The 20,771-nt window shown below is 37.2% G+C and overlaps 1 protein-coding gene across 1 annotated transcript; it reads right to left on the bottom strand.

Annotated features, from left to right (window-relative positions):
* Positions 1–5,877: 5,877 nt before the first annotated feature.
* LOC126805033 (mitogen-activated protein kinase kinase kinase 3) lies at positions 5,878–10,381 on the bottom strand. The gene is made up of 11 exons (XM_050532122.1): positions 9,873–10,381; positions 9,145–9,465; positions 8,899–8,986; positions 8,738–8,800; positions 8,453–8,613; positions 8,097–8,172; positions 7,699–7,758; positions 7,458–7,565; positions 7,136–7,372; positions 6,543–6,649; positions 5,878–6,457 (listed from the first exon to the last, which is right to left on the bottom strand). The coding sequence occupies exons 1-11, from the start codon at positions 10,283–10,285 to the stop codon at positions 6,196–6,198; spliced, it is 1,896 nt and encodes a 631-aa protein (XP_050388079.1). The 5' UTR covers positions 10,286–10,381; the 3' UTR covers positions 5,878–6,195.
* Positions 10,382–20,771: the final 10,390 nt, after the last annotated feature.

Below are 20,771 nucleotides of genomic sequence, written 5' to 3'. Positions count from 1 at the left end.
ATTAAGTAATGGCTTTACATCCTAGACTTTATCTAGACCTGCTCCACCAAAACAAAAATCAGGACATGCTGGAGAGCCACATTCACCCATACATATACACATATAGAAAAAAAAACAATCTGAAAACATGTGTGCACAAAAGTTAGAACCTCAACAATGAACAACAATTCAATCAAACAGAGCAAGACCATGTCAAATAACACATAAATCAATACGAAACAAATCTAATACAATAATAAATAACAATCAACATAACAAATAAAAAAACAAAGTATAATACCTCATCAATATGCTTGATTTCCATAGACAAACGTTTTTGAAAGTTCCTTGAAAATGGAATCCGTAGGTGAAGAATCTACAGTTTGTACTCATTCTCCCTTATGTGCATATTCAACCATGTTCCATAATTTCTACTCCGTCTTTTTCTAGCTCTGTGGCATGATTTGACGTTTTCTGCATCCTTTTTCTTTTCCAAGTGCACAAGTCTTATAATTATGTTGTCCTCGATCCCCAAAACAACCACACTAAAAACCCCATCAAGCTACTCCTTAAGACACTTCTGAACTCTTTTTTCATTCGCTTTGTTGTAAATCAAATATGTTGATTTACATAACAGCATATATGCATGGGAGTTCCTCATCAAACATCCAATAATGATTCGCAATAAATCTAATGGTATGGATGGCACATTTGAAAATTTTAACACCATCATCAAATATCACAACTCCTCTTTGATAACCTCATGTGCCCTCGTCAACCATAGCAGCATGCACAAGGAACCAATCATCAGATTGATACGCTCTTTAACTTTAGTTGGAAAGTTTGCTTTCACAAACTTAGTTAGGGCACCACGAGCAATCTCACATCCCACACCTTCTCTAAGAACACCGTCTCACTGAAGTTCATTTGGCTCATCATCCTCAGCAAAAAGTAACCTGTGAGGTTCCATCTAGAGCATGAAAACCTAATGTGGAAAGAAAGGCCCTTCGTTCTCCTTTTTGTATTCCCATTCATATTTAAGACGTACTAGTCTTTCTATGATTTTCACTAGGAAGATCTTAATTTGATGGTAATATGAGTTCTTGGCTTTATAATAATAAAGATGATGTTCATCCAGATTTCTTCTATCAAAATCATAACATATATAATAAATGTGAACTTTTCATCATCATGTAAATATTTATGCACAACAATAAAAGAAAAATATAGAAAGTAAAATAAAAATATTTATGCATGCATGGCATTATATGCATTGCAAATTAATGTTTACGTCTTATATAGGCTTTGTTTACATCTTATATAAGCTTTACCTAATTTTTTTCTAGATTTTTTTTTTAGATTTGATTCTACATAGTTTCATTCATATTTCATCTCAATAGTCATACCTTCGCTCGGAAATCTTTCATCAACCTTCATAATTATCATACGTGCAGAAAGTATATTTCCTCCTACGCGTGCTACAATACTACAAACCTGATGGGTGTGGATAACAGATGATTAAGTTAATAATATGAAAATGAAATTAGAAAAAATGTGAGGAGATTACCTTTACTATTATAAAGCCATGTACTTGGCACTAATGAAGCTGAAAACGTACATGCTGAGACTCAGTTTGGAGAGACCGATATTACTGAGACAAAGAAGGGGAACGTTGTAGATAAGGCCGTGAAAAAGGTGCCAACTAATTAGGATAATGTAAGTTATTTAACTTTTTAGTTTGGCAAAATTTTAAGAAGAGTACATGAACTACGCTCCACTAAGAATTAATGTTTTCCTACTTTGAAAACTAAAATATAAAGTACATCAACTATCTAACATTACTCAATTTTCATACATCTGTTAACTACCATGTTACGGCTTATGTTATTTTCAAACAAATGAAGGGTATAATTGTACTTACAGCTTGAGTCAAACTTTTTATATTCCTCAAGTTCCAACCAAATCTACGACCCCAATATCACGCTCGAAATCTAGACCTCCCCGACATGGCTCAAGTAGACTTTATTAGTAGAGTCACCGGCCACCCCGAAAATGCCGACCATATCGTTACTCCGTTCAGTCGAGCTTCCAAAAATGGATCATAACTTCATTCTTCATATGCTCATAGAAAAACCCAGATTACGAGTGTCGGCATTTGTTCTTATTCGTGTTTTTCTCTTACCGGCTTGTAATTTGAGATCCATGAAAGGGTTAATTAGATTGAAGTGCATGTCTAATTGTATTTAGGATTTTTCAAGATGTGGGATTTGATAAAAGGGCAGGTTCAATTGTATTGTGGGATTTGGTTGCTGGGTGGTGGGTGTTGGGGTTGTGAAGGTTGCGTATACTAACTAAGCATTTGCATCTGCTTGAGGGGTTTTTCGAGTAAGAATATGGGTAGCAGTGGCTTTATTTGATTTAGGAAAAATAGTTGATGGATGATGAAATTGTCCCTAGAAATATGATGGAAAACGTAATAATTAACGGAGTGTATACAAAATGTATCGAAAATTGGGTTGGATTAGAAAGTTCATGTACGTAAGTTGTAGTTTTGAAAGTAAACTACCCTTAAATCTTAGTGGAGCATAATTTGATAATTTGATTAGTTTATTTCTTGCATTATCTACAATTCTACATCATTATTCCAGAGTCTCTTTTGCCTAATAAGTGTATTCCTCATAATTCACCTCACTATGAAGATGAGAGGCAAGAAGAACCTTTAATATACTCAACAGAAGGGCACTCCAGTAGTAAGGAGACGAGAGCTTTGTCATCAAAATATACATCAATGAATGACATATTTTTCAGAGGGAAGAAGTTGCTCCTCACATTGATTTTTTGCTCATTTTATCTGACCAACTGCAACATCATCCAACTTTAGAGTAGTTAAGGATTTTGCATTGCAAATAGTAGATAGTCGTTGAAACTCAAGTTAGACTCAAACTCATATTTTTCTGGTTGAGTCATTTTAGTATTGAGATCTAACCCTTTGACACATCTCTCATTGGCAAAGTCCACCAACCTATGTATGGTTGGACCGTCTTCAAAAACATACCCCGTCATATGAAGCCTTAATTTATCTAGACGTGATGTCTACTCATATTTCTCACGATATTTTATGTAACCATTTAAGAAGTTGATAAACTTCTTGTGCTGAAGAAGGCGATCGTAATAGTGATCAAGATTATGGTGTCCAAAATCCTCATCCTCGTCAAAATTCAATGCAGGAACCGAAGACAATACACCTTGTCATTGCTTTCTATCAAAGCCTAACTTGGGCGGTGAGTTTAGTAGGAAGGAATCGAAGGATTTTATGAATGACGAGATCGGGTAAGTTGGCAAGGTCCACAGACATGTGATCCATGAGAGGTTAATAATTTACGTACTGTGATTGACGGTGTGGTTATACCATTATGTATAATCGATGATCTTCTTAAATGTGTTTGCTCCGTACTTGATTATGATGGATGATGATGCGTTAGGAAACACATATCAGAGATGTATATATATTTGGACTATCTGCGTGCTCTTGCTGCAAGTGATTGTGGTTGCGGTCACCGGTGCGATTATATACCATGTTTTCCAACCAAAGATTCCCAGATACACGGTGAGCAAACTGCAGATAAATCAATTCAATCTCAACGATGATCAGAGCTTCAATGTTGCATCCGATGTGAGCATCATTGTGCAAAACCCTAACAAAAAGATCGGCATATACTACGAAGAGGGGAGCCGCATAAGTGTGGAGGACAAGCACTAATTAAGCTTGGTGAAGGAGGTTTGCCTAAGTTCTACCAGGTCCCCGCAGCACGACTGAACTTTCTATCTAAATTAAAAAGTTGCATTCTACGTACTAGTCAAATATTTTAAAAGAAATTATAGGATGAGTATAATTGTATAAAAGCCTAGGGCTTTTTATATCAATCTCATGCATCATCGCTTATACTCTCAATCCCTAACCATGACATGCAAGAAAGGGAGAGGCAGGAAAGGGAGAAGCCGACGCCTTTCTGCTAGGAATTCGAAGCCCCTAGAGAACTCGAGACCACCCATTAAGATTTTGGGGCGACGCCGGAAACGAAAATCTACTAGGCTTCCCAAACCAGTTATCCTCCCTCGTATGCTTTTATATTCCTTTAATTTTTTTTCCTGGACTAGTAACATGTCATATATTTTCAACATTCTTCAATTGTATGGTGGTTCTTCTTTTAATTATTTTTTATTTTGTTTATAGTTTGGTATTATAACATTAACAATGTTTCCGTGGAACAGCCTGGAGGCTGAACAAAAAAATAAAGTTCTGTGGTGTACAGGGCCGCCTCCCCCCGATGGGATGTGTGGTATGTTTTCAATTTTCTATGTTTTTTTTTTCACTTGCTTAGAGTGTTGTTTGAATGATAAACTAGGTTGGTTATATATATATGTAATTTTTCGCAATATTTTTGAGGTACAATTTGATTCCAATTTTGGTCTTCATGATGCTTATCTGTACATCTGGTAAGATTTTGGACTCCATGAACACTATTTTTTGGTCTTGGTGGCTTTTTACAATATTTATGGCTTAAGAAAAGAATAATTATACTTATCTATACTATTAATAACCCAATTTAAATAACCTCCCATTTGCTCACCAATTTTTTTTTTTATAACTATCTCTCCCACTACATATCTCATCTTCTGTATAATCTTTTTATTTTGTTAGATCATAAAATTTATTTTATCACATGCAGAGCATGAGTGGAGATGCTAGTGTAATATGTTCTTTGCTGACAAATTGTATTGTTGATGTTGGTTGATACATATATAGCTGACATAGCCTGAATGCCTGATACACTGCATCAAAGATCAATTGGTTTAAAGTATAATATGATCACCCATTTGTTTTCTTGTTTGCTCCTTAGCATGGTTTTCAATGTCAGGGAAAAAGGAATCCGATTTCAGGAAAAGAAATGGTTCACTTACTGGACCTATTTTGGACTCCATCTATTTATATTTCATCTTTCATTTCATTAGGGTTTTTGGAATGTCATTTGCCTATTTTCTGAGCTATGTTTTGATATATTGGTAGTTGGATGAATACTGTGCGATCAATATGGTACCTTAGGTCAATTTGGTGCATCAAGCATATCTAAACTTTCTCTGAATGACTTGCATTTTTTTCTAACTTGCATGCACTTTTTTGCATTTTGCAATTGAAGTTTCCCTTCAAATTGGGATCTCTCTATATGTTCTACATATATGAGCCTCTCCCATTTTTTCGAACCCTACTTTGAACACTTACATTTCAAGTAGTATCGAATGACCTAGAGGAGATCGACAAGGGGCTAGTGGCATGGTAGCGTAACTAGCGTTGGCTGTTCATTGTTCATGCTCATTTCCATTCCTATTCCCCAAGGATCTACTTTCCGAGTTCCTGATCTTCGTAGTTGTTGGAATAAGCACATATGCGTACTCTGAACTTGTTTTTTCTTCTAAACTTGTTACGTTCTTTAATTGGCATTGTTGTTAATTTTCCAGACATTGTTAACGTTGCTTGTTGTCCGAGTCTTTCGCACTTGCAATGTTCTGCTTGTTTCATTTATCATCTCCACTCTTGTTTGAAGAGATATAGGCAATTGACCAAAAAAAAAAAAGGAAGAAGAGATATAAGCAAAGGTGAACCAAGGTTGGCCTGTTGGTGCCATACACCTATGGGACACTCAGAGAAACCTTTCACGAGAGAAAACAAGGTTTTTTTTCTACGCAACGAGTAGGAGTGAGAAATTAGAGGTATTGCTGAATGATATAGTTTACCAACTTCCACTTCCTCAGAGAGCAGAGTTCGCGAGCACACATTGGTACAACCCAATTATCTGGACAATCAATATCTTCATGCATCTAACAATTAACCAGCTGATAGACAGTAACTTTCGCCAACATCAATATAGAACATAAAAGTTACAAACTGGACCAGCTTCCATTTACATTTTACAACAATGAGGATGATATTTATGTTGGTGGCTGGATTAACAAATCCAGCATATCCCCATGACCACTCCAGCATCTCTCCCATCTTCCCTTACATAACAATCTTGTAGCTCCTAGGGAATGTAGCATATACAACCAAAATCGCTAAATGGGGAGCATGAAAGAGATTTCCTTCTAAAATTAGCATCACTCCAGTTCATCAAGCATTATGGGGACAGTCGATTAACTTTGTCTCCATGGTATGTACATTTAAATGGGTCTTGTTCTTGGTGATCCACCTGGTGTTTGGGGTCTAAGTAGAAAATTTTCTCGCCAAGGTTCGAGAGTGTATGATATGTTTGGTCTTGTTGTGTATGACGAGTACTCATTCACATTGTAATTACTCTGTCCCATCATGGCATAAGTTGGGTGAGGAGGAGAAAGAAAACAGCTCTTGTGCGCTGGTCCATATTGTCGTAAAGGGCTTGAACAAGGAGACACAGGCAAAGATGTAATCATTCTTGCATTGTCTCTGCATATATGGAAATGATAAAAAGTCAAGTACTTTCAGTAGTATAGATTAAAGACACGAGGATACAAAAGCAGAGTATCTTTACCTGGGGCTCCGTATAGCCCTAGTTGAGGTTGTTACTGCAGGTTTAATTGTATGATCTGCATCACCCAAGGTGATGTTTGTTCTGCTTGAATGCAACTCTAGTATTGGCTGTTCAGGAAGAAAAAGTTATAAACAAAATTGAGTCAGACATGTCCCAGTTCTGATAAAATGTTCTAAAATATAACATCATTCTAGTCAGCACTGATTACAATATGCCCATATTTTGTAGCTACCATACATTTTCCCATGTGTTCTTAATGGAATAAAAAAAAGACCAAAAACTAAAGCACAATATGCCCACATTTTGTAGCTACTATACATTTTCCCATGTGTTCTTAATGGAATAAAAAAAGACCAAAAACTAAAGCACAAAGATAGATGTGATCTCGAGTAGTACAGCACTACAATGGCTCATACTCTAAGTAAGAAAGGTCAACATATTAAATGTAGAGCAAAGAAGCATGGAGGGTTGGAGTAGAAAAGATGTACATTGACTTAACAGTTAAAATGAGGGTTTCATCGCAGGCAGTTTCACATGTGGTCCCAGACATAAATCTATCTTAACTTTTACCAGACAAGATCTAAAGGCTTTACCGGGGTCCTGCTTCCATCAAAGGCATATGGAAACGCATCCTTGGTTAGCTTGATATTTGAACTCCTTGTTGTCATTTGCTCTCTAATGAAAGGGTGATCTAGCAATTGAGAAGCAGTAGGACGCTCTGATGGATTACGCTGCAAGCACAGCCTCACGAAATTCTTTGCTTCATGGGAAAGATAATCAGGAATATCCGGCATGTCTTTGCTGTTTCCAATCTTAAATATTGCAGCCACCTGTTGAATCCATCATTGCATCATCAAAAATTTGATGATAGAAAATAAAATTGTAAAGAGATGTATTCTGAACAGTATATCTCACCCCTTCATACTGGCTCCATGGAGGTTTTGAAGTCGCCATTTCAAGAATAGTACACCCCAAGCTCCATATATCCACTGCGAGACTATAGCCATTTGTATTCATTACAACCTGAAGACGAGATTACATGAACCATGAGAAACTCCCACTTTATTGAACCGGTAACTCATAATACCATATGAAGGAAGGTAAAAGCGGGAAGCGATGATGCATTAGGGAGAACCAAATATGTGGAAAAGATTACCTCAGGGGCCATCCAGTAAGGGCTTCCTTTGAATGACAGCATTGAAGCACAATTTGTAATCTAATTCAGAACAGAAAATCATCAGGTTTGCCAGCTTTGAGTTATGATTATTGATTACTAAGAAGTAAAAGTAAAAATCACACTGTTCTTATACTTAACTAGTCAATATCAACATACAAAATGAATGAAAGGAAACATGCAGACTTCTCCTATATTAAATCCACATGATCATCCTGATGATTACTTTATAACCTCCCCATCTTTACTTGAAAATGGAGCATAATATAGCTAAACGTATCCCACTTACTCTTCCTAGGAACATTTATGTTTGACTTGTCAAGTTGATACCTTGTTAATTTAATTAAGAATTTATTGTGCAGAAGATAAAAGAAACGTACATGTTTTGCCATGCCGAAGTCTGCCAACTTGATTTCACCATTAGGGTCCACTAATATGTTTGCACCTTTGATGTCCCTGCAAGGAAGTGGTGAAACAGTTATGAAGGGATAACAGATGAGTAATATAATTAAAAGATAATATGAAAGATAAAAAGAAAAGAAACCAGCCAGAAAAACAATTTATAATAAAATAATAACAGTCAAGTCAAAGTCAAGAAATTTCAAAAAAAGAAAACAAAAGTAAGAGCGCAGATTATAATTAACAAAACAATTGAAGACTTATGGTCACCCTATGAGATTGACCGAAAAAAAAAGAAGAAGAAGAGAAGATGCTAATGGTACTGTAAACGACATACCTATGAACTGTATTTCTGCCGTGTAAGTAGGCCAGACCAGATAAAATCTGTCTAGTATAATTTTGAATGACAGGTTCCTTAAAGGCACCATATTCTTGAAGCAATTTATGAATTGAGCCACCGGAGACATACTCCAGATAAACTGAAAGTGCCTCTTCACCCTGAGAATATGTAGTCATAGTCACTATTGAGCAGAAATCAATATTCAAACTCAATAAATAATAATAATAATAATAATAATATCCTTAGTTCTAAGCAGAAACTAAAGTTCACAACAACTCTTACCATTTCACTTCCATGATATCTTACAATGTTGGGATGGGAGAGCTGACTTAGCAAATTTATTTCCTGTTGCGAACAAAGAGAAATCAAGATAGTGAGAAGCTATTACCAACTTGGAGACCGGGGGAAAGGCATTATGCATGACATATGCAGAGATACATTACCTGGTTCAGTTGCTTAAGACATTCTTTTAGTGACTGATCATCGGTGATAAGCCTGACTTCTTTAATTGCACACATTTGCCCACTTTCACTGTCACAGTCGCAAATTTATATTCAGGATAAGAATATCATGTAATAACAAATATAAGGAAAAGATCAGATGTTTTGCTAAATCTCAGGTAATGTAAAGATGGTTATTAGCCCTTATCAATCAAGCATACATGATCCTCATAGAAAAATAAACCTTACCTATTGAATCCGACATAAACATGACCAAAAGTCCCCCTCCCAAGAAGCCTTCCCTTCTTCCACTTTGACAGGGCACAGGCTATACTTTCATTGACTCCACTACCCGTTCTGCTGGGCAAGGAAGTAGTAGGGCTAGTAGGAGAGCCGGGAGGGCGAGGAAGTGGATGGCATACACTCTTCCCATCGTCTGGCTTCCCATTTGGAGACTCCAAACTCATACCTCCCAAACGCGCATGAAGAGGAGATGTTGGGCTAGTTGGCCCCCTAGATCCTGGACCTGGACTCCTCGGCCTCGCGCCGAACTTGGCTTCACCATTAACTCTGGCACAGTAACAACATTCAGCAATGCAGATAATAGTGTCACTATGGTTTTCGAATGAAGATACAAATCGCAGAAAGATGGAAACTTCAGATATAAAAATCAGTAAAAATAGCATAAACCAACAAGTGAGAGTTACAATTTAACTGACAATGTTACCCCATGTGCAAACCAATCCAATTTCTGAAGCAAAAGACTTGATTTTTCTGACAGTAAATTACTAATTTTGCTAACTCAGATATAGTAAGTGAATTAAAAAACCCCCAAATCCAAATTTGAAAGCAAAAAGTTACCAATTTTGACACATACCAACTCCCTATAAATTCACAACTGCTCTACCCCAAAGACTGTTCATGTCTGCAATCAATTCCAATCAAAACAGCGAAAAGCCCCAAAAATCCAAATTAACCTGAAAGCCCCAAATGGACCCGGGTCGTGCTGAACCGGCTGCTCGTCGGAGCTCGACACCGACGAGGTCCCACTCGAAACCGATCCCGACGCAGATCCCAACCCAACCACCTGATCATTTCCCGCCCTGTGCGGCGACGACACCGACGGCCGCGGCAGCGGGTGTCCTTTGGAGCCGCCGTCGGAGTCGAAACCAGAGAACCCGGACGACGGCCCGCTTATAATAACCGTCCCCAAATCCCTGCTCCCCGCCGCCCTCGGCGAGCCACGTGGAGTGGCCTCGTCGAAGCTCCGGTCCCTCTTGGCCTTGAGCAGCGGCGACGTGAGGCCGCGGTTGCTGTAAGGGTTGGGCGACTTCTCCGGCGTCGTCTCGGTCTTGGTCTTCGTTGACTTCCTTTGCCACCACGCAGGCATATCTCTCAAAAGCTGTTTCAGCTCAGGTGTTCCGAAATTTCTAGAATTTTGATCGCGAAATATTTGGGAGGTGAGAATTTGAGGGAGAGAGAGAGAGAGAGAAGAAAACAAAGTGCTTCCGATTTTGGGGGGTGGGGATTGGTTTTATATCGGAGAAGAAGAAGCGGAGACTTTTTGAGAGAGAGAAGGAAGGAGGTGGGGCCCGATGGGAGAGTGTGTGGGTCCCCGGAGAGAACAGTGTGGCACAGCTCAGCGGAGAGGCTTAGGACAGAGAGAGAGAGAGAATGGGGGACGGCAGCCGGTCGTTGGATAAAAGCGGGGGGTAGATGGTGACGTGGAGGGTGTACTGGTTGGCGTGTATTATACTTTGGAGGGGCATACGGAATACGAAGATGGTATGGGTACAAAAGACGCGTGGTTACGTTACTTGACGAGAGTAGTGAATAGATGGGTGTGTGTGTTTTTTAGACCCACTTGTATCAAACGCAATGCGTGCGGGGGTGCAAAAAGGGATATCGGAATTTGAAGGAACCCGGGATATTGGAATTTTGAAGGAATTTGGGATATCGGAATCATAAGCTTCCTCTGATCGTCTCGTCTTTTTAGAAATTTGGTTACGTTGGTGCGTGTGTGAGTAATCGATGCGTCGTAATTTCATAAATTGATTTGACACTCGCTTTCGGTTCACGAATAATTTGAAAATGTAGGATTTTAACTATTTTCAAATTATTGTAGTAAATGCCAAATAAATGAAATATTTCATCTCGGATTTGGTTGTATATCATATTTATTGTCTCAGTGACTACTTTTTCCTCTAAAGCTTGAATTAATTGTTAATGAAGATTACTAAAGATGATCATAGCAATCAAAGTGGAGTGAAATCTACACTTCTCGTTTTACAATTGACACTCCATGATTTTTAATTAGCTTTAATTTTGTCACTTTCAATATGAAGTATGTATCTTCATCAGAAATTTGACTCCAAAAAATGGAAAATAAGTGTAAATTACAAACTATGGTGTATGCATTTCGCTTCTCTAGTAAGTGTAAGCATTTGTTGTTGTTCATAAAACGTGCCAAGAATGAGTCTCATTGTGGGTTATGTTCACACAGTTTACCTACCCATCACTTTTGTTGCTAAACCAGGCAAAGAAAGAGTCATGTTTTTACCTTACATAGGTGACGGTCATGTTCATAAACCATGAATCAACTCCGACGTTGTCAATAAATGACGAAAGCGCGGAAAGATAATAGATTGAGGCGAGGTAGGAGAGAGAGACGCAGCCAACCTTTGTCAAGTGGGCAATGGAAACGTGTGGGCAGGTGAGAGTAAAGTGAGTAGTGGTGACTAGTGACAAAGCCTAGTGCAGTGAGTAGTGAGCAAGGGATTGAGGGCTCTCTATGGATTAGGACATTTCGTTTGTCCATCCTTTTCTCTCAAAAATATCATATAATATAATATAATACATTTTTTTTCCATTTAGGTAGAATAATGTCTCATTATCCCTCACCAAAAAAACACATAAAAAATAAAATATCATTTTCTTCAATGCCGTTTATGACCCTAGTCATTATGCTGAATCATATCAGTTTCCAGGTTATATTAGAATATTCATTACCAAAAAAGAAGGTTGTGTTAGAATATTTATTGACGAGGTGTTTTACAAACAAACGTCACTTGATAATTGATTGTCATTAGCTTTTTTGATGAAGCACGTACTCTGATACGTCATTCGGTGAGGGATGGTCATTGAATGCGAATTATGCAATCTCTTCGTGAGTTCATGTGTAGAAATTCTTGTTATTTAGAGAATTAGACCTGATCCACAATTGAGAAGATACTTTAACATGACTTGTTTGATACATATACTCTCAACCTAAGTAGCAAGGATACGTACACTTGTGTCCGTATCTGACACAATACGATACGAGGACACAACAAATCAAATGTTTTTGGATACTGACACATTGTAAACACGTTACTTAACTATTATTTTTATTATATATGAATATTAAAAAAATTAAAACATAAGTGATATAATTTCTTAATTTAAAATATTTAAACAAAGAGTTAAACCAATGACTAAAAATATTGATTTTTGAGGAAAATTTGACATTATAAAAAAAGATATTGATAAACTTAAAAAAAATATTTATATTCTATAGAACTATTTAGATTGTTATATATATTAAATTGTGCATAACTATTAACAAAAACATTTAAGTAGAAATGGTGAGGAGTTCCCCATGTGCATTGACAACTCAAATTCGAATCACACCATGTGCATTTTTATCTGAATGTCCATTACATATCCGAAAACAATACCGAAAACAATACGCTTGTCCGTACGTATTATATGTGTGTCTGGCCGTATCGTGTCGGACACGCGATACGTGAGTGAATGTACATGTCCTACATAGCTCTCAACTAGTATTATGCAAGTCTCAAAATTATAAAATTGGTATCAAATAGGGAAATATGATATCACTTGCTCCCTATCCAGTTATGTGATAATTAATACATAATCATATTATTATTTTTTTGAAAGGGAGGGTATGTATGTCGATTCCAAGTCTCCAACGGATGCATAATATAAAATATGTCATACTATGCGCCGAGTTCAAATTTGAACTTGGATTGAAAACATACGTACCAACACGATGAAATTTGATATCAAAATATCTCAATCTGATAACTCAATAAACTAAATTTAATCCTTAATTATAAAAGTACAACTATTAATTTATCCCACAGTGCCAAATTATGTTGCTCTTCAAATAATGGATCAAATTTTTGGAGTGTGAGGTGATAATGATCCCAACTTTTGGGAGCTCTTTATCTTTTTCGATGGGAAACTTATGGGAACTGGAACCGGGAAATCTATGCTAAAAAGTATGTAGGTAGCTTCTGAAAGTGATGTCATCAGCTGCCAGAGCCCAGAGGACGATAGGGCACAGAATTTTCAAAGCATCCCCACCTAATAATTGCCTTAAATATCCCTGGCAATTAAATGCAGCACTATCAGTAGAGTAGAGAGGCCGTACCAAAGAAGAAGAAAAATCCACTAGAGTGGGGAAGCTTTGATGCCAAGAGGGGCAAGAGGTATATATGCTGAGGCACTAGATGAATATGAGAAATGATGGGGACTTCGTGACCAAAACTACATGCTAAAAACCAGTGGCGTAGCTAGAAAAATAGATGAGGAGAGGTCAAGTTGCACACATATAGTTAGTTGATTAAGTTAAAATTAATCAAGTGGTTTTTAAATACTCTACATTAATTGACCGATAAAGAATCATATATTTATGAACATATTTCAGAATGAAGGATTTTCCTTGAGTAACAAAATTAAAACAATAGGAAGTGTGCATGAGATGAACGAATCAAAAGAAACCCAATTATTTCTTACATTAAGGTGTCATAAGTTGGTTAACATGAACTCTTTAACTGATTTTAGAAGGGGCAAATTGAGTCATATGAGCTATTTTCTCTTACAAACAAGCAAAAAACTATAGATGTTATGGACTTTGTCAACAAGGTGAGCAAGGTCAAGTGACCCCTCTCACGTCCTTGTTCAAAACTACGTATTCTTCATTTATTTTTACTTATACAATTATACATGTTTGCGAGGACATGTACTTTAATAATTATACAAATATTATTATTGATCTGATTCATCTTCTTATAAAATTTATGTCATATTTCTATTAATAATGATCATGTCCCGTGATACATTAATTCTATTAATTAAATTATCATGTAATTTTATGTTCGGCATACCACAGATCCCATGACCAAAACTACGTGCTCAAAGCTACGTACATTTTCATTTATTATTGCTTATACATATTTGCAAGGACATGTAATTTGATAATCATACAAACCTTATCCTCTCTGATTCATATTCTTGTGAATTTTCTGTAGCCATATTTGTAAGTTTTTTTTCCTAAGCCGTAGAGGGCAAGACGTTCTTGGTCCTCCGCGCCATCTTAATTAAAGAGGCTGCTAGCTAGCTAGTGAGTTCAAAACCTAGTCATAAGGTTTCAACGCAGCTTGTTGCACCTCTATTCACAAGTTTATTTGTGAATCAAAGCATTTGATTCTCATCGGCGTGATGGCTACCCTAATGCGCCAACGTCGTTCTCTATTTTGAAGATGGCAAATAAAGCTTTGAAGGCTCAAACTCTCCAAGTTTCGCTATTTGGTAGCCGTTACTATTACAATATACACCTCGCTGCCACAATAACAGTGTTGAGTACGCATATATTATCTCATATGGTAATTGGTAAAAGAGAGAACAACCTACCTTCAAGTTTGACGAGGATTTTGGCTCTGAAAAATCAGATATGATTTGCTTCACTTGAATCTGGATTGGCTTAAATTTGTCTATCATGGACAACCGAGTCAAATGGTTAATGAATTATCTTATTTTTTATTTATCGGGTAAACAACTTTCAATGTAACGAGTATGTTGTGAGTTGAACTCAAGACTTCCCAATTAACAAGGAGAGACTATGTCACTAGACCAAATGATACTATGCTATCTTATTCTAATATGTCCATTTCTATTTTGTGCCTTTTAACCCATTGTTAAAAAAAAATCACATGAGTGCATAACTATTTATATCTAGAATGAGGGATATATAACCACCATGTTGTTGGAAAAATGGTTAATAAACTATTTAAAACCAAAATTTAATTGATTAATTAAATTAAGTTAAACTTATAATTAATCAAAGATGAACATAGATTTGAGTTCTCCATAATGAGGGCTACAAGATCATATGTTTGTTTGTGTAATTTGGTTTGTGTGTGAATAAGAAATTGTCACTCCAAGATGACTACTTAGAATGAGGGAAAAGTGTTTGTCCCACATTAGAAAATAGAAGGGTTGAAAAGACTTTATATAGAATCCATTGTGTATGGATTGTAAAGTGTGTAAGCCCCCTTATACCATCTCGCGCACGCGCAGGGGGGTACAAATCTCAGGTCACAATGAAAACTCGTGTATGCCCGTGTGACATGCGAACACGAATGCAACACCGAATTGAGGGTCAGAACGTAGATTCTTTTTGTATTTCCGAAAATTCGTTTTGGACGTTTCAAATTCTCTTGACTGTTCAAATTCTTTTTTTGTAACAACTATGTTATTGTGTGTTATGGAGAATTATAACAGATTGAAATCTGTGCTTGTAACATAAGTAACTCATATATGTTATGATATTTTGATTTCTATAACAGCCATTTTATTCATTGCTGATTGTAAATCCTCACTGTATAAATAGCCACCATCCTTTCTTTGTAAGATCATCCATTCGAAACACAATATGCTCTCCCACTCTCAAAGTTCTTAGCTGTTCTCTGGTGATAGAAAGAGGTACCTTTCGAGTTCGTTGAGGGTTCTAATTAGTAGTACAACTTCCTAGAATTGTTTAGTCGTTGTATCCTAGGAGACAAGCGCCAAGCATCCTTGCACCGGTAGAGGAGGCATAAACGTCTTAAGGACAGTGTGATGTCACACACGTCTCAACTAGTTCTTCCATTACCAATCGTTTGGTATTTTGATTGAATTTCTTTTCATGTTCTTCGTTATTAGAGTTATATGTTTAGTTTTTGCTTTATAATTATTTATAATTCAGTTTATTAAATTATATATACAATATATCACAGATTTTCTAACAATCTTAAGACGTTTAATTTGATATTGCTTATATAATTTGTATTCGATATTTTTCTACAAACTTTCGAGTAAACTTACACCTTGTGTGTGTGTTTAAGTTTCCGAAAATGACTAACAGAGAAAATTCTGGAAATAGTAAGGGACCTTTGGTGCCAACTGTGCTTGTTGCTCCCGATGTACCTGTCTCAGTATCCCATGGGGAAAAGCCTGAGAAGTTCAACGGTTTGCATTTCAAGAGGTGGCAATAAAAGATGATGTTTTATCTGACCACTCTGAATCTGACAAGATTTCTGACGGAGAATGCTCCTGAGTTCAAGGAAGATGACCAAGGCGATCAAGCAAAGATTGATGCTGTGAATGCATGGAATAATTTTGACTACTTATGTAGGAATTATATCATGAATGGTCTAGCCGACTCATTGTACAATGTGCACATTAGCATGGGAACGGCAAATGAGCTATGAGAATCCTTGGAGAAAAAATATAAGACCGAGGATGCCGGCGCCAAGAAGTTTATCGTGGGCCGCTTCCTTGATTATAGAATGGTAGATTCCAAGACCGTGATGAGACAATTCTCTGAGATTCAGCTAATCCTGCAAAAGATTCACGCTGAAGGAATGCATCTAGGTGAAAGTTTTCAAGTGGCATGTGCTATTGAAAAGTTACCACCTGCTTGGAAGGACTTCAAGAATTATTTGAAGCACAAGCGAAAGGAAATGACCATGAAAGATCTAGAGGTTAGGCTTCGCATTGAGGAAGACAACCGAGGATCCGAAAAGAAAGCATGGATCAATGGCGTCTCTGTCAAGGAAAACATGATGGAACATGGTCAAGGTTCCAAAAACAAGAAAGGCAAGTATCAAGAGTCCAAGCTGGGGCCGAAAGGAGGCATCTCCAAGAAGCCAAGGTTTAAAGGCAAGTGCTACAACTGTGACAAGACTGGTGACAAGTCTGTCGACTGCAACAAACCGAAGAGGAATAAAAAGAAGAAGACAAACCTGATTGAAGCTGTCACTCAGGATGTTGCATACATGAACCTCTGTTGCATGGTATCTGAGATGAACATGGTGGATTCAAATCCCAAGGAATGGTGGATGGACACTAGAGCCACCAAGCATGTTTGTGCTGATAAGAAGATGTTCTCCATCTTCAAACCATCTGAGGAAGGGGAGATTCTATACATGGGGAACTCTGCTACCTCCGCCATCAAGGGGAAATGAAAGGTGATTCTGAATATGACCTCTGGAAATGAGTTGACTCTGAACAATGTCTTGTATGTTCCGGAGATCCGCAAAAACCTGATTTCTGGTGCACTGCTTAACTCTCATAGGTTCCGCATAGTGATAGAGTCTGATAAACTTGTTTTATCCAAGAATGAAATGTTTGTGGGTAAGGGCTATGTATCGGGTGGGATGATCAAAATGAATGTAATGACTATGATCAAGAAAATGAATGAAGCTTCTACTTCCACCTACATGATTGAGTCTTCCACTTTATGGCATGGTAGACTAGAACATGTTAATTATAATACTTTGTGAAAGTTAATTAACATGGAACACTTACTAAAATTCCAAATTGATTCAAAACATAAGTGTAAAACTTGTGTAGAGGCAAAACTGACTAGATCATCTTTCCAAAGTATTGAAAGAAACAGTGAACCCCTTGATCTGATTCATACAGATGTGTGTGACTTAAAATCAACGTTATCTAGAGGAATAATAAATACTTTATTACCTTCATATATGATAGCACGAAATATTGCTATGTGTATTTGCTAAAATGCAAAAGTGAGGCTATAGAGAAGTTCATTCTCTATAAAAATGAGGTTGAGAACCAACTCAACAAGAAAATTAAGGCATTAAGAAGTGACCGAGGGGGTGAGTATGAATCGCCATTTGCTGAGATTTGTGCTCAGAATGAGATAATACATCAAAAGACTGTTCCATACTCACCACAATCTAATGGTGTAGCATAACGCAAAAATCGTACTCTAAAGGATATGATGAATGCTATGCTACTTAGTTCTGGGATGCCACCCAACATGTGGGGAGACGCGATTCTCACGGCAAATTACCTTTTAAATAAGGTGCCCAAAAACAAAGAAGAGAAAACTCCATATGAGTTATGGAAAGGGAGAAAACCATCCTACAAATACTTAAAAGTATGGGGATGTTTGGCAAAAGTGAAAATTCCTAAACCTAAAAATGTGAAGAATGGGCCTAAAACGGTTGATTGCATCTTTATTAGATATGCACATAACAGTTCGGCTTATCAATTCATAGTCCATGATTCTAATATTCCTGAAATCCATAAGGATACGATAATGGAATCGAGAAATGCATCATTCTTTGAAAATGTATTTCCACAGAAGTCTAGAGAGGAATTTAATTCTTCTAAATGGGCACGTGAAGACAACCGAGCCGAAAATGATGATACTTAGGATCAAGAATCTGAGTCGGAGTCTGAATCTAAGTCTGAGGCTAAGGTTGAACCTAGACGAAGTAAAAGGGCAAGGACCGCAAAATCTTATGGACATGACTTCCTGTCATATATGGTTGAAGGTGATCCCCGTACCTTCAAAGAGGCAGTAAGCTCTACTGATGGTCCTCTGTGGAAAGAAGCAATCAAAAGTGAGGTTGACTCTATCATGCAAAATCACACTTGGGAATTAGTGGATTTGCCACGTGGGTGTAAGCCTTTGACTTCCAAGTGGATTTTCAAAAAAAAATTAAAAGCTGATGGGTCAATAGACAAATACAAGGCTAGACTTGTTATTAAAGGCTATAAGCAAAAGGAGGGTTTGGATTATTTTGACACTTATTCTCCTGTGACGAGAATAACCTTCATACAGATGGTACTTGCAATTACAGCGTTGCGCAAACTTGAAGTACACCAAATGAGGGCATAACTCTTATCAAACTACTTGCAGAAATAGACGTGTGTTCCATGGCCAAAATGGGCACAAAAAATGAGAACCGAAGTGTACCAGGGAGATTCATGTGTGAACTATGTCATCATTTACACAAATGACGAATAGTTCAACGACATCGCGTCTACTATTTAGTTAGTAAAGTAAGCATACTTTCATAAGGGAGGTTTCAAAAGGTCAAACCTACATATCCTATGCAGGTTTCTACCGTAGAAATCTATCACCAAATTCTATCGAGTCTTTGGTGGCCAATTTCATTCATGTGGGGAATTGTTGAAAAAATGGTTAATAAACCATTTAAAACCAAATTTTAATTGATTAATTATATTAAGTTAAATTATAATTAATCAAAGATGAACATAGATTTGAGTTCTCCATAATGAGGGCTACAAGATCATATGTTTGTTTGCGTAATTTGGTTTGTGGGTCAATAAGAAATTGTCACTCAAAGATGGCTATTTAGAATGAGGGAAATGTGTTTGTCCCACATTGGAAAAGAGAAGGGTTGAAAAGACTTTATATAGAATCCATTGTGTATGAATTGTAAAGTGTGTAAGCCCCCTTATACCATCTCGCGCACGCGCAGGGGGGATGCAAATCTCAGGTCACAAGGGAAACTCGTGTATGCCCGTGCGACCTGCGGACACGAATGCAACACCGAATTGAGGGTCGGAACGCAGATTCTTTTTGCATTTCCGAAAATTCGTTTTGGACGTTTCAAATTCTTCTTTTGTAACAACTATGTTATTGTGTGTTATGGAGAATTATAACAGATTGAAATAAGTGCTTGTAACATATGTAACTCATATATGTTATGATATTTTGATTTCTATAACAGTCATCTTATTCATTGTTGATTGCAAATCCTCACTGTATAATAGCCACCATCCTTTCTTTGTAAGATCATCCATTCGAAAAACAATATACTCTCCCACTCTCAAAGTTCTTAGCTGTTCTCTGGTGATAGAAAGATGTACCTTTCGAGTTCGTTGAGGATTCTAGTTAGTAGTGCAACTTCCTAGAATTGTTTAGTCGTTGTATCCTGAGAGAAAAGCGCTAATCATCCTTTCACCGGTAGAAGAGGGGTAAACGTCTTAAGGACAGTGTGGTGTCACACACGTCTCGACTAGTTCTTCCATCACCAATCATTTAGTATTTTGGTTGAATTTCTTTTCATGTTCTTCGTTATTAGAGTTAAATGTTTAGTTTCTGCTTTATAATTATTTATAATTCAGCTTATTAAATTATATAATGCAATATATTACTAATTTTCTAACAAAAATAAAAATAACTGAATTACCGCTAACACATCGAGCTGGTATGTAACATTACCGAGTATGACAAGCTATAGCACCACGTATATAGTTGTCCGCGACTACGTATATGATCATAGTTTTTCAGAGTGGGAGGCTATGAGCTATGGAATCATGTAAATCTAGCTTGCAATGCGGATGCTTTCAAGTCTTCCCGTTTTCCTAGTGTGGATTTAGCAAGAAAAAGCCGGACCTCCACTCGCTCCTTGATCAAGAAGCAGTCAATTCTTATAAATAAATAAATAAATAAATAAATAATAACAAAAAATAAAAAATTTGATTCCTTTCCTTTCCCTCCGAAAACCGCGGCCGTTCTTTCCCTCCCTCCTCTCTCTCTCTCTCTCTCTCTCAACTACTTTCTCTCACTCTCTCCCACATTCAGTTACACCCGCACCCTCTCTCCTCCCGCCACGTGTCCCCTCCAACTGTACGGTCACTCCTCCGGAGACCCCTCTTATTACCCATTTCCACTCTCTCTCTTTCTCTCTCTATTCAGCAGCTTCAAATTTCTTCTGACCCTCTCGTCTCGCGTGGGTCTACTTCTCTCTTCTTCTTCTTCACAT

The sequence above is a fragment of the Argentina anserina genome, chromosome 1, assembly GCF_933775445.1.
Source record: "Argentina anserina chromosome 1, drPotAnse1.1, whole genome shotgun sequence".
Classification (NCBI taxonomy): Eukaryota; Viridiplantae; Streptophyta; class Magnoliopsida; order Rosales; family Rosaceae; genus Argentina; species Argentina anserina.
This window is presented reverse-complemented; position numbering and strand designations above follow the sequence as displayed.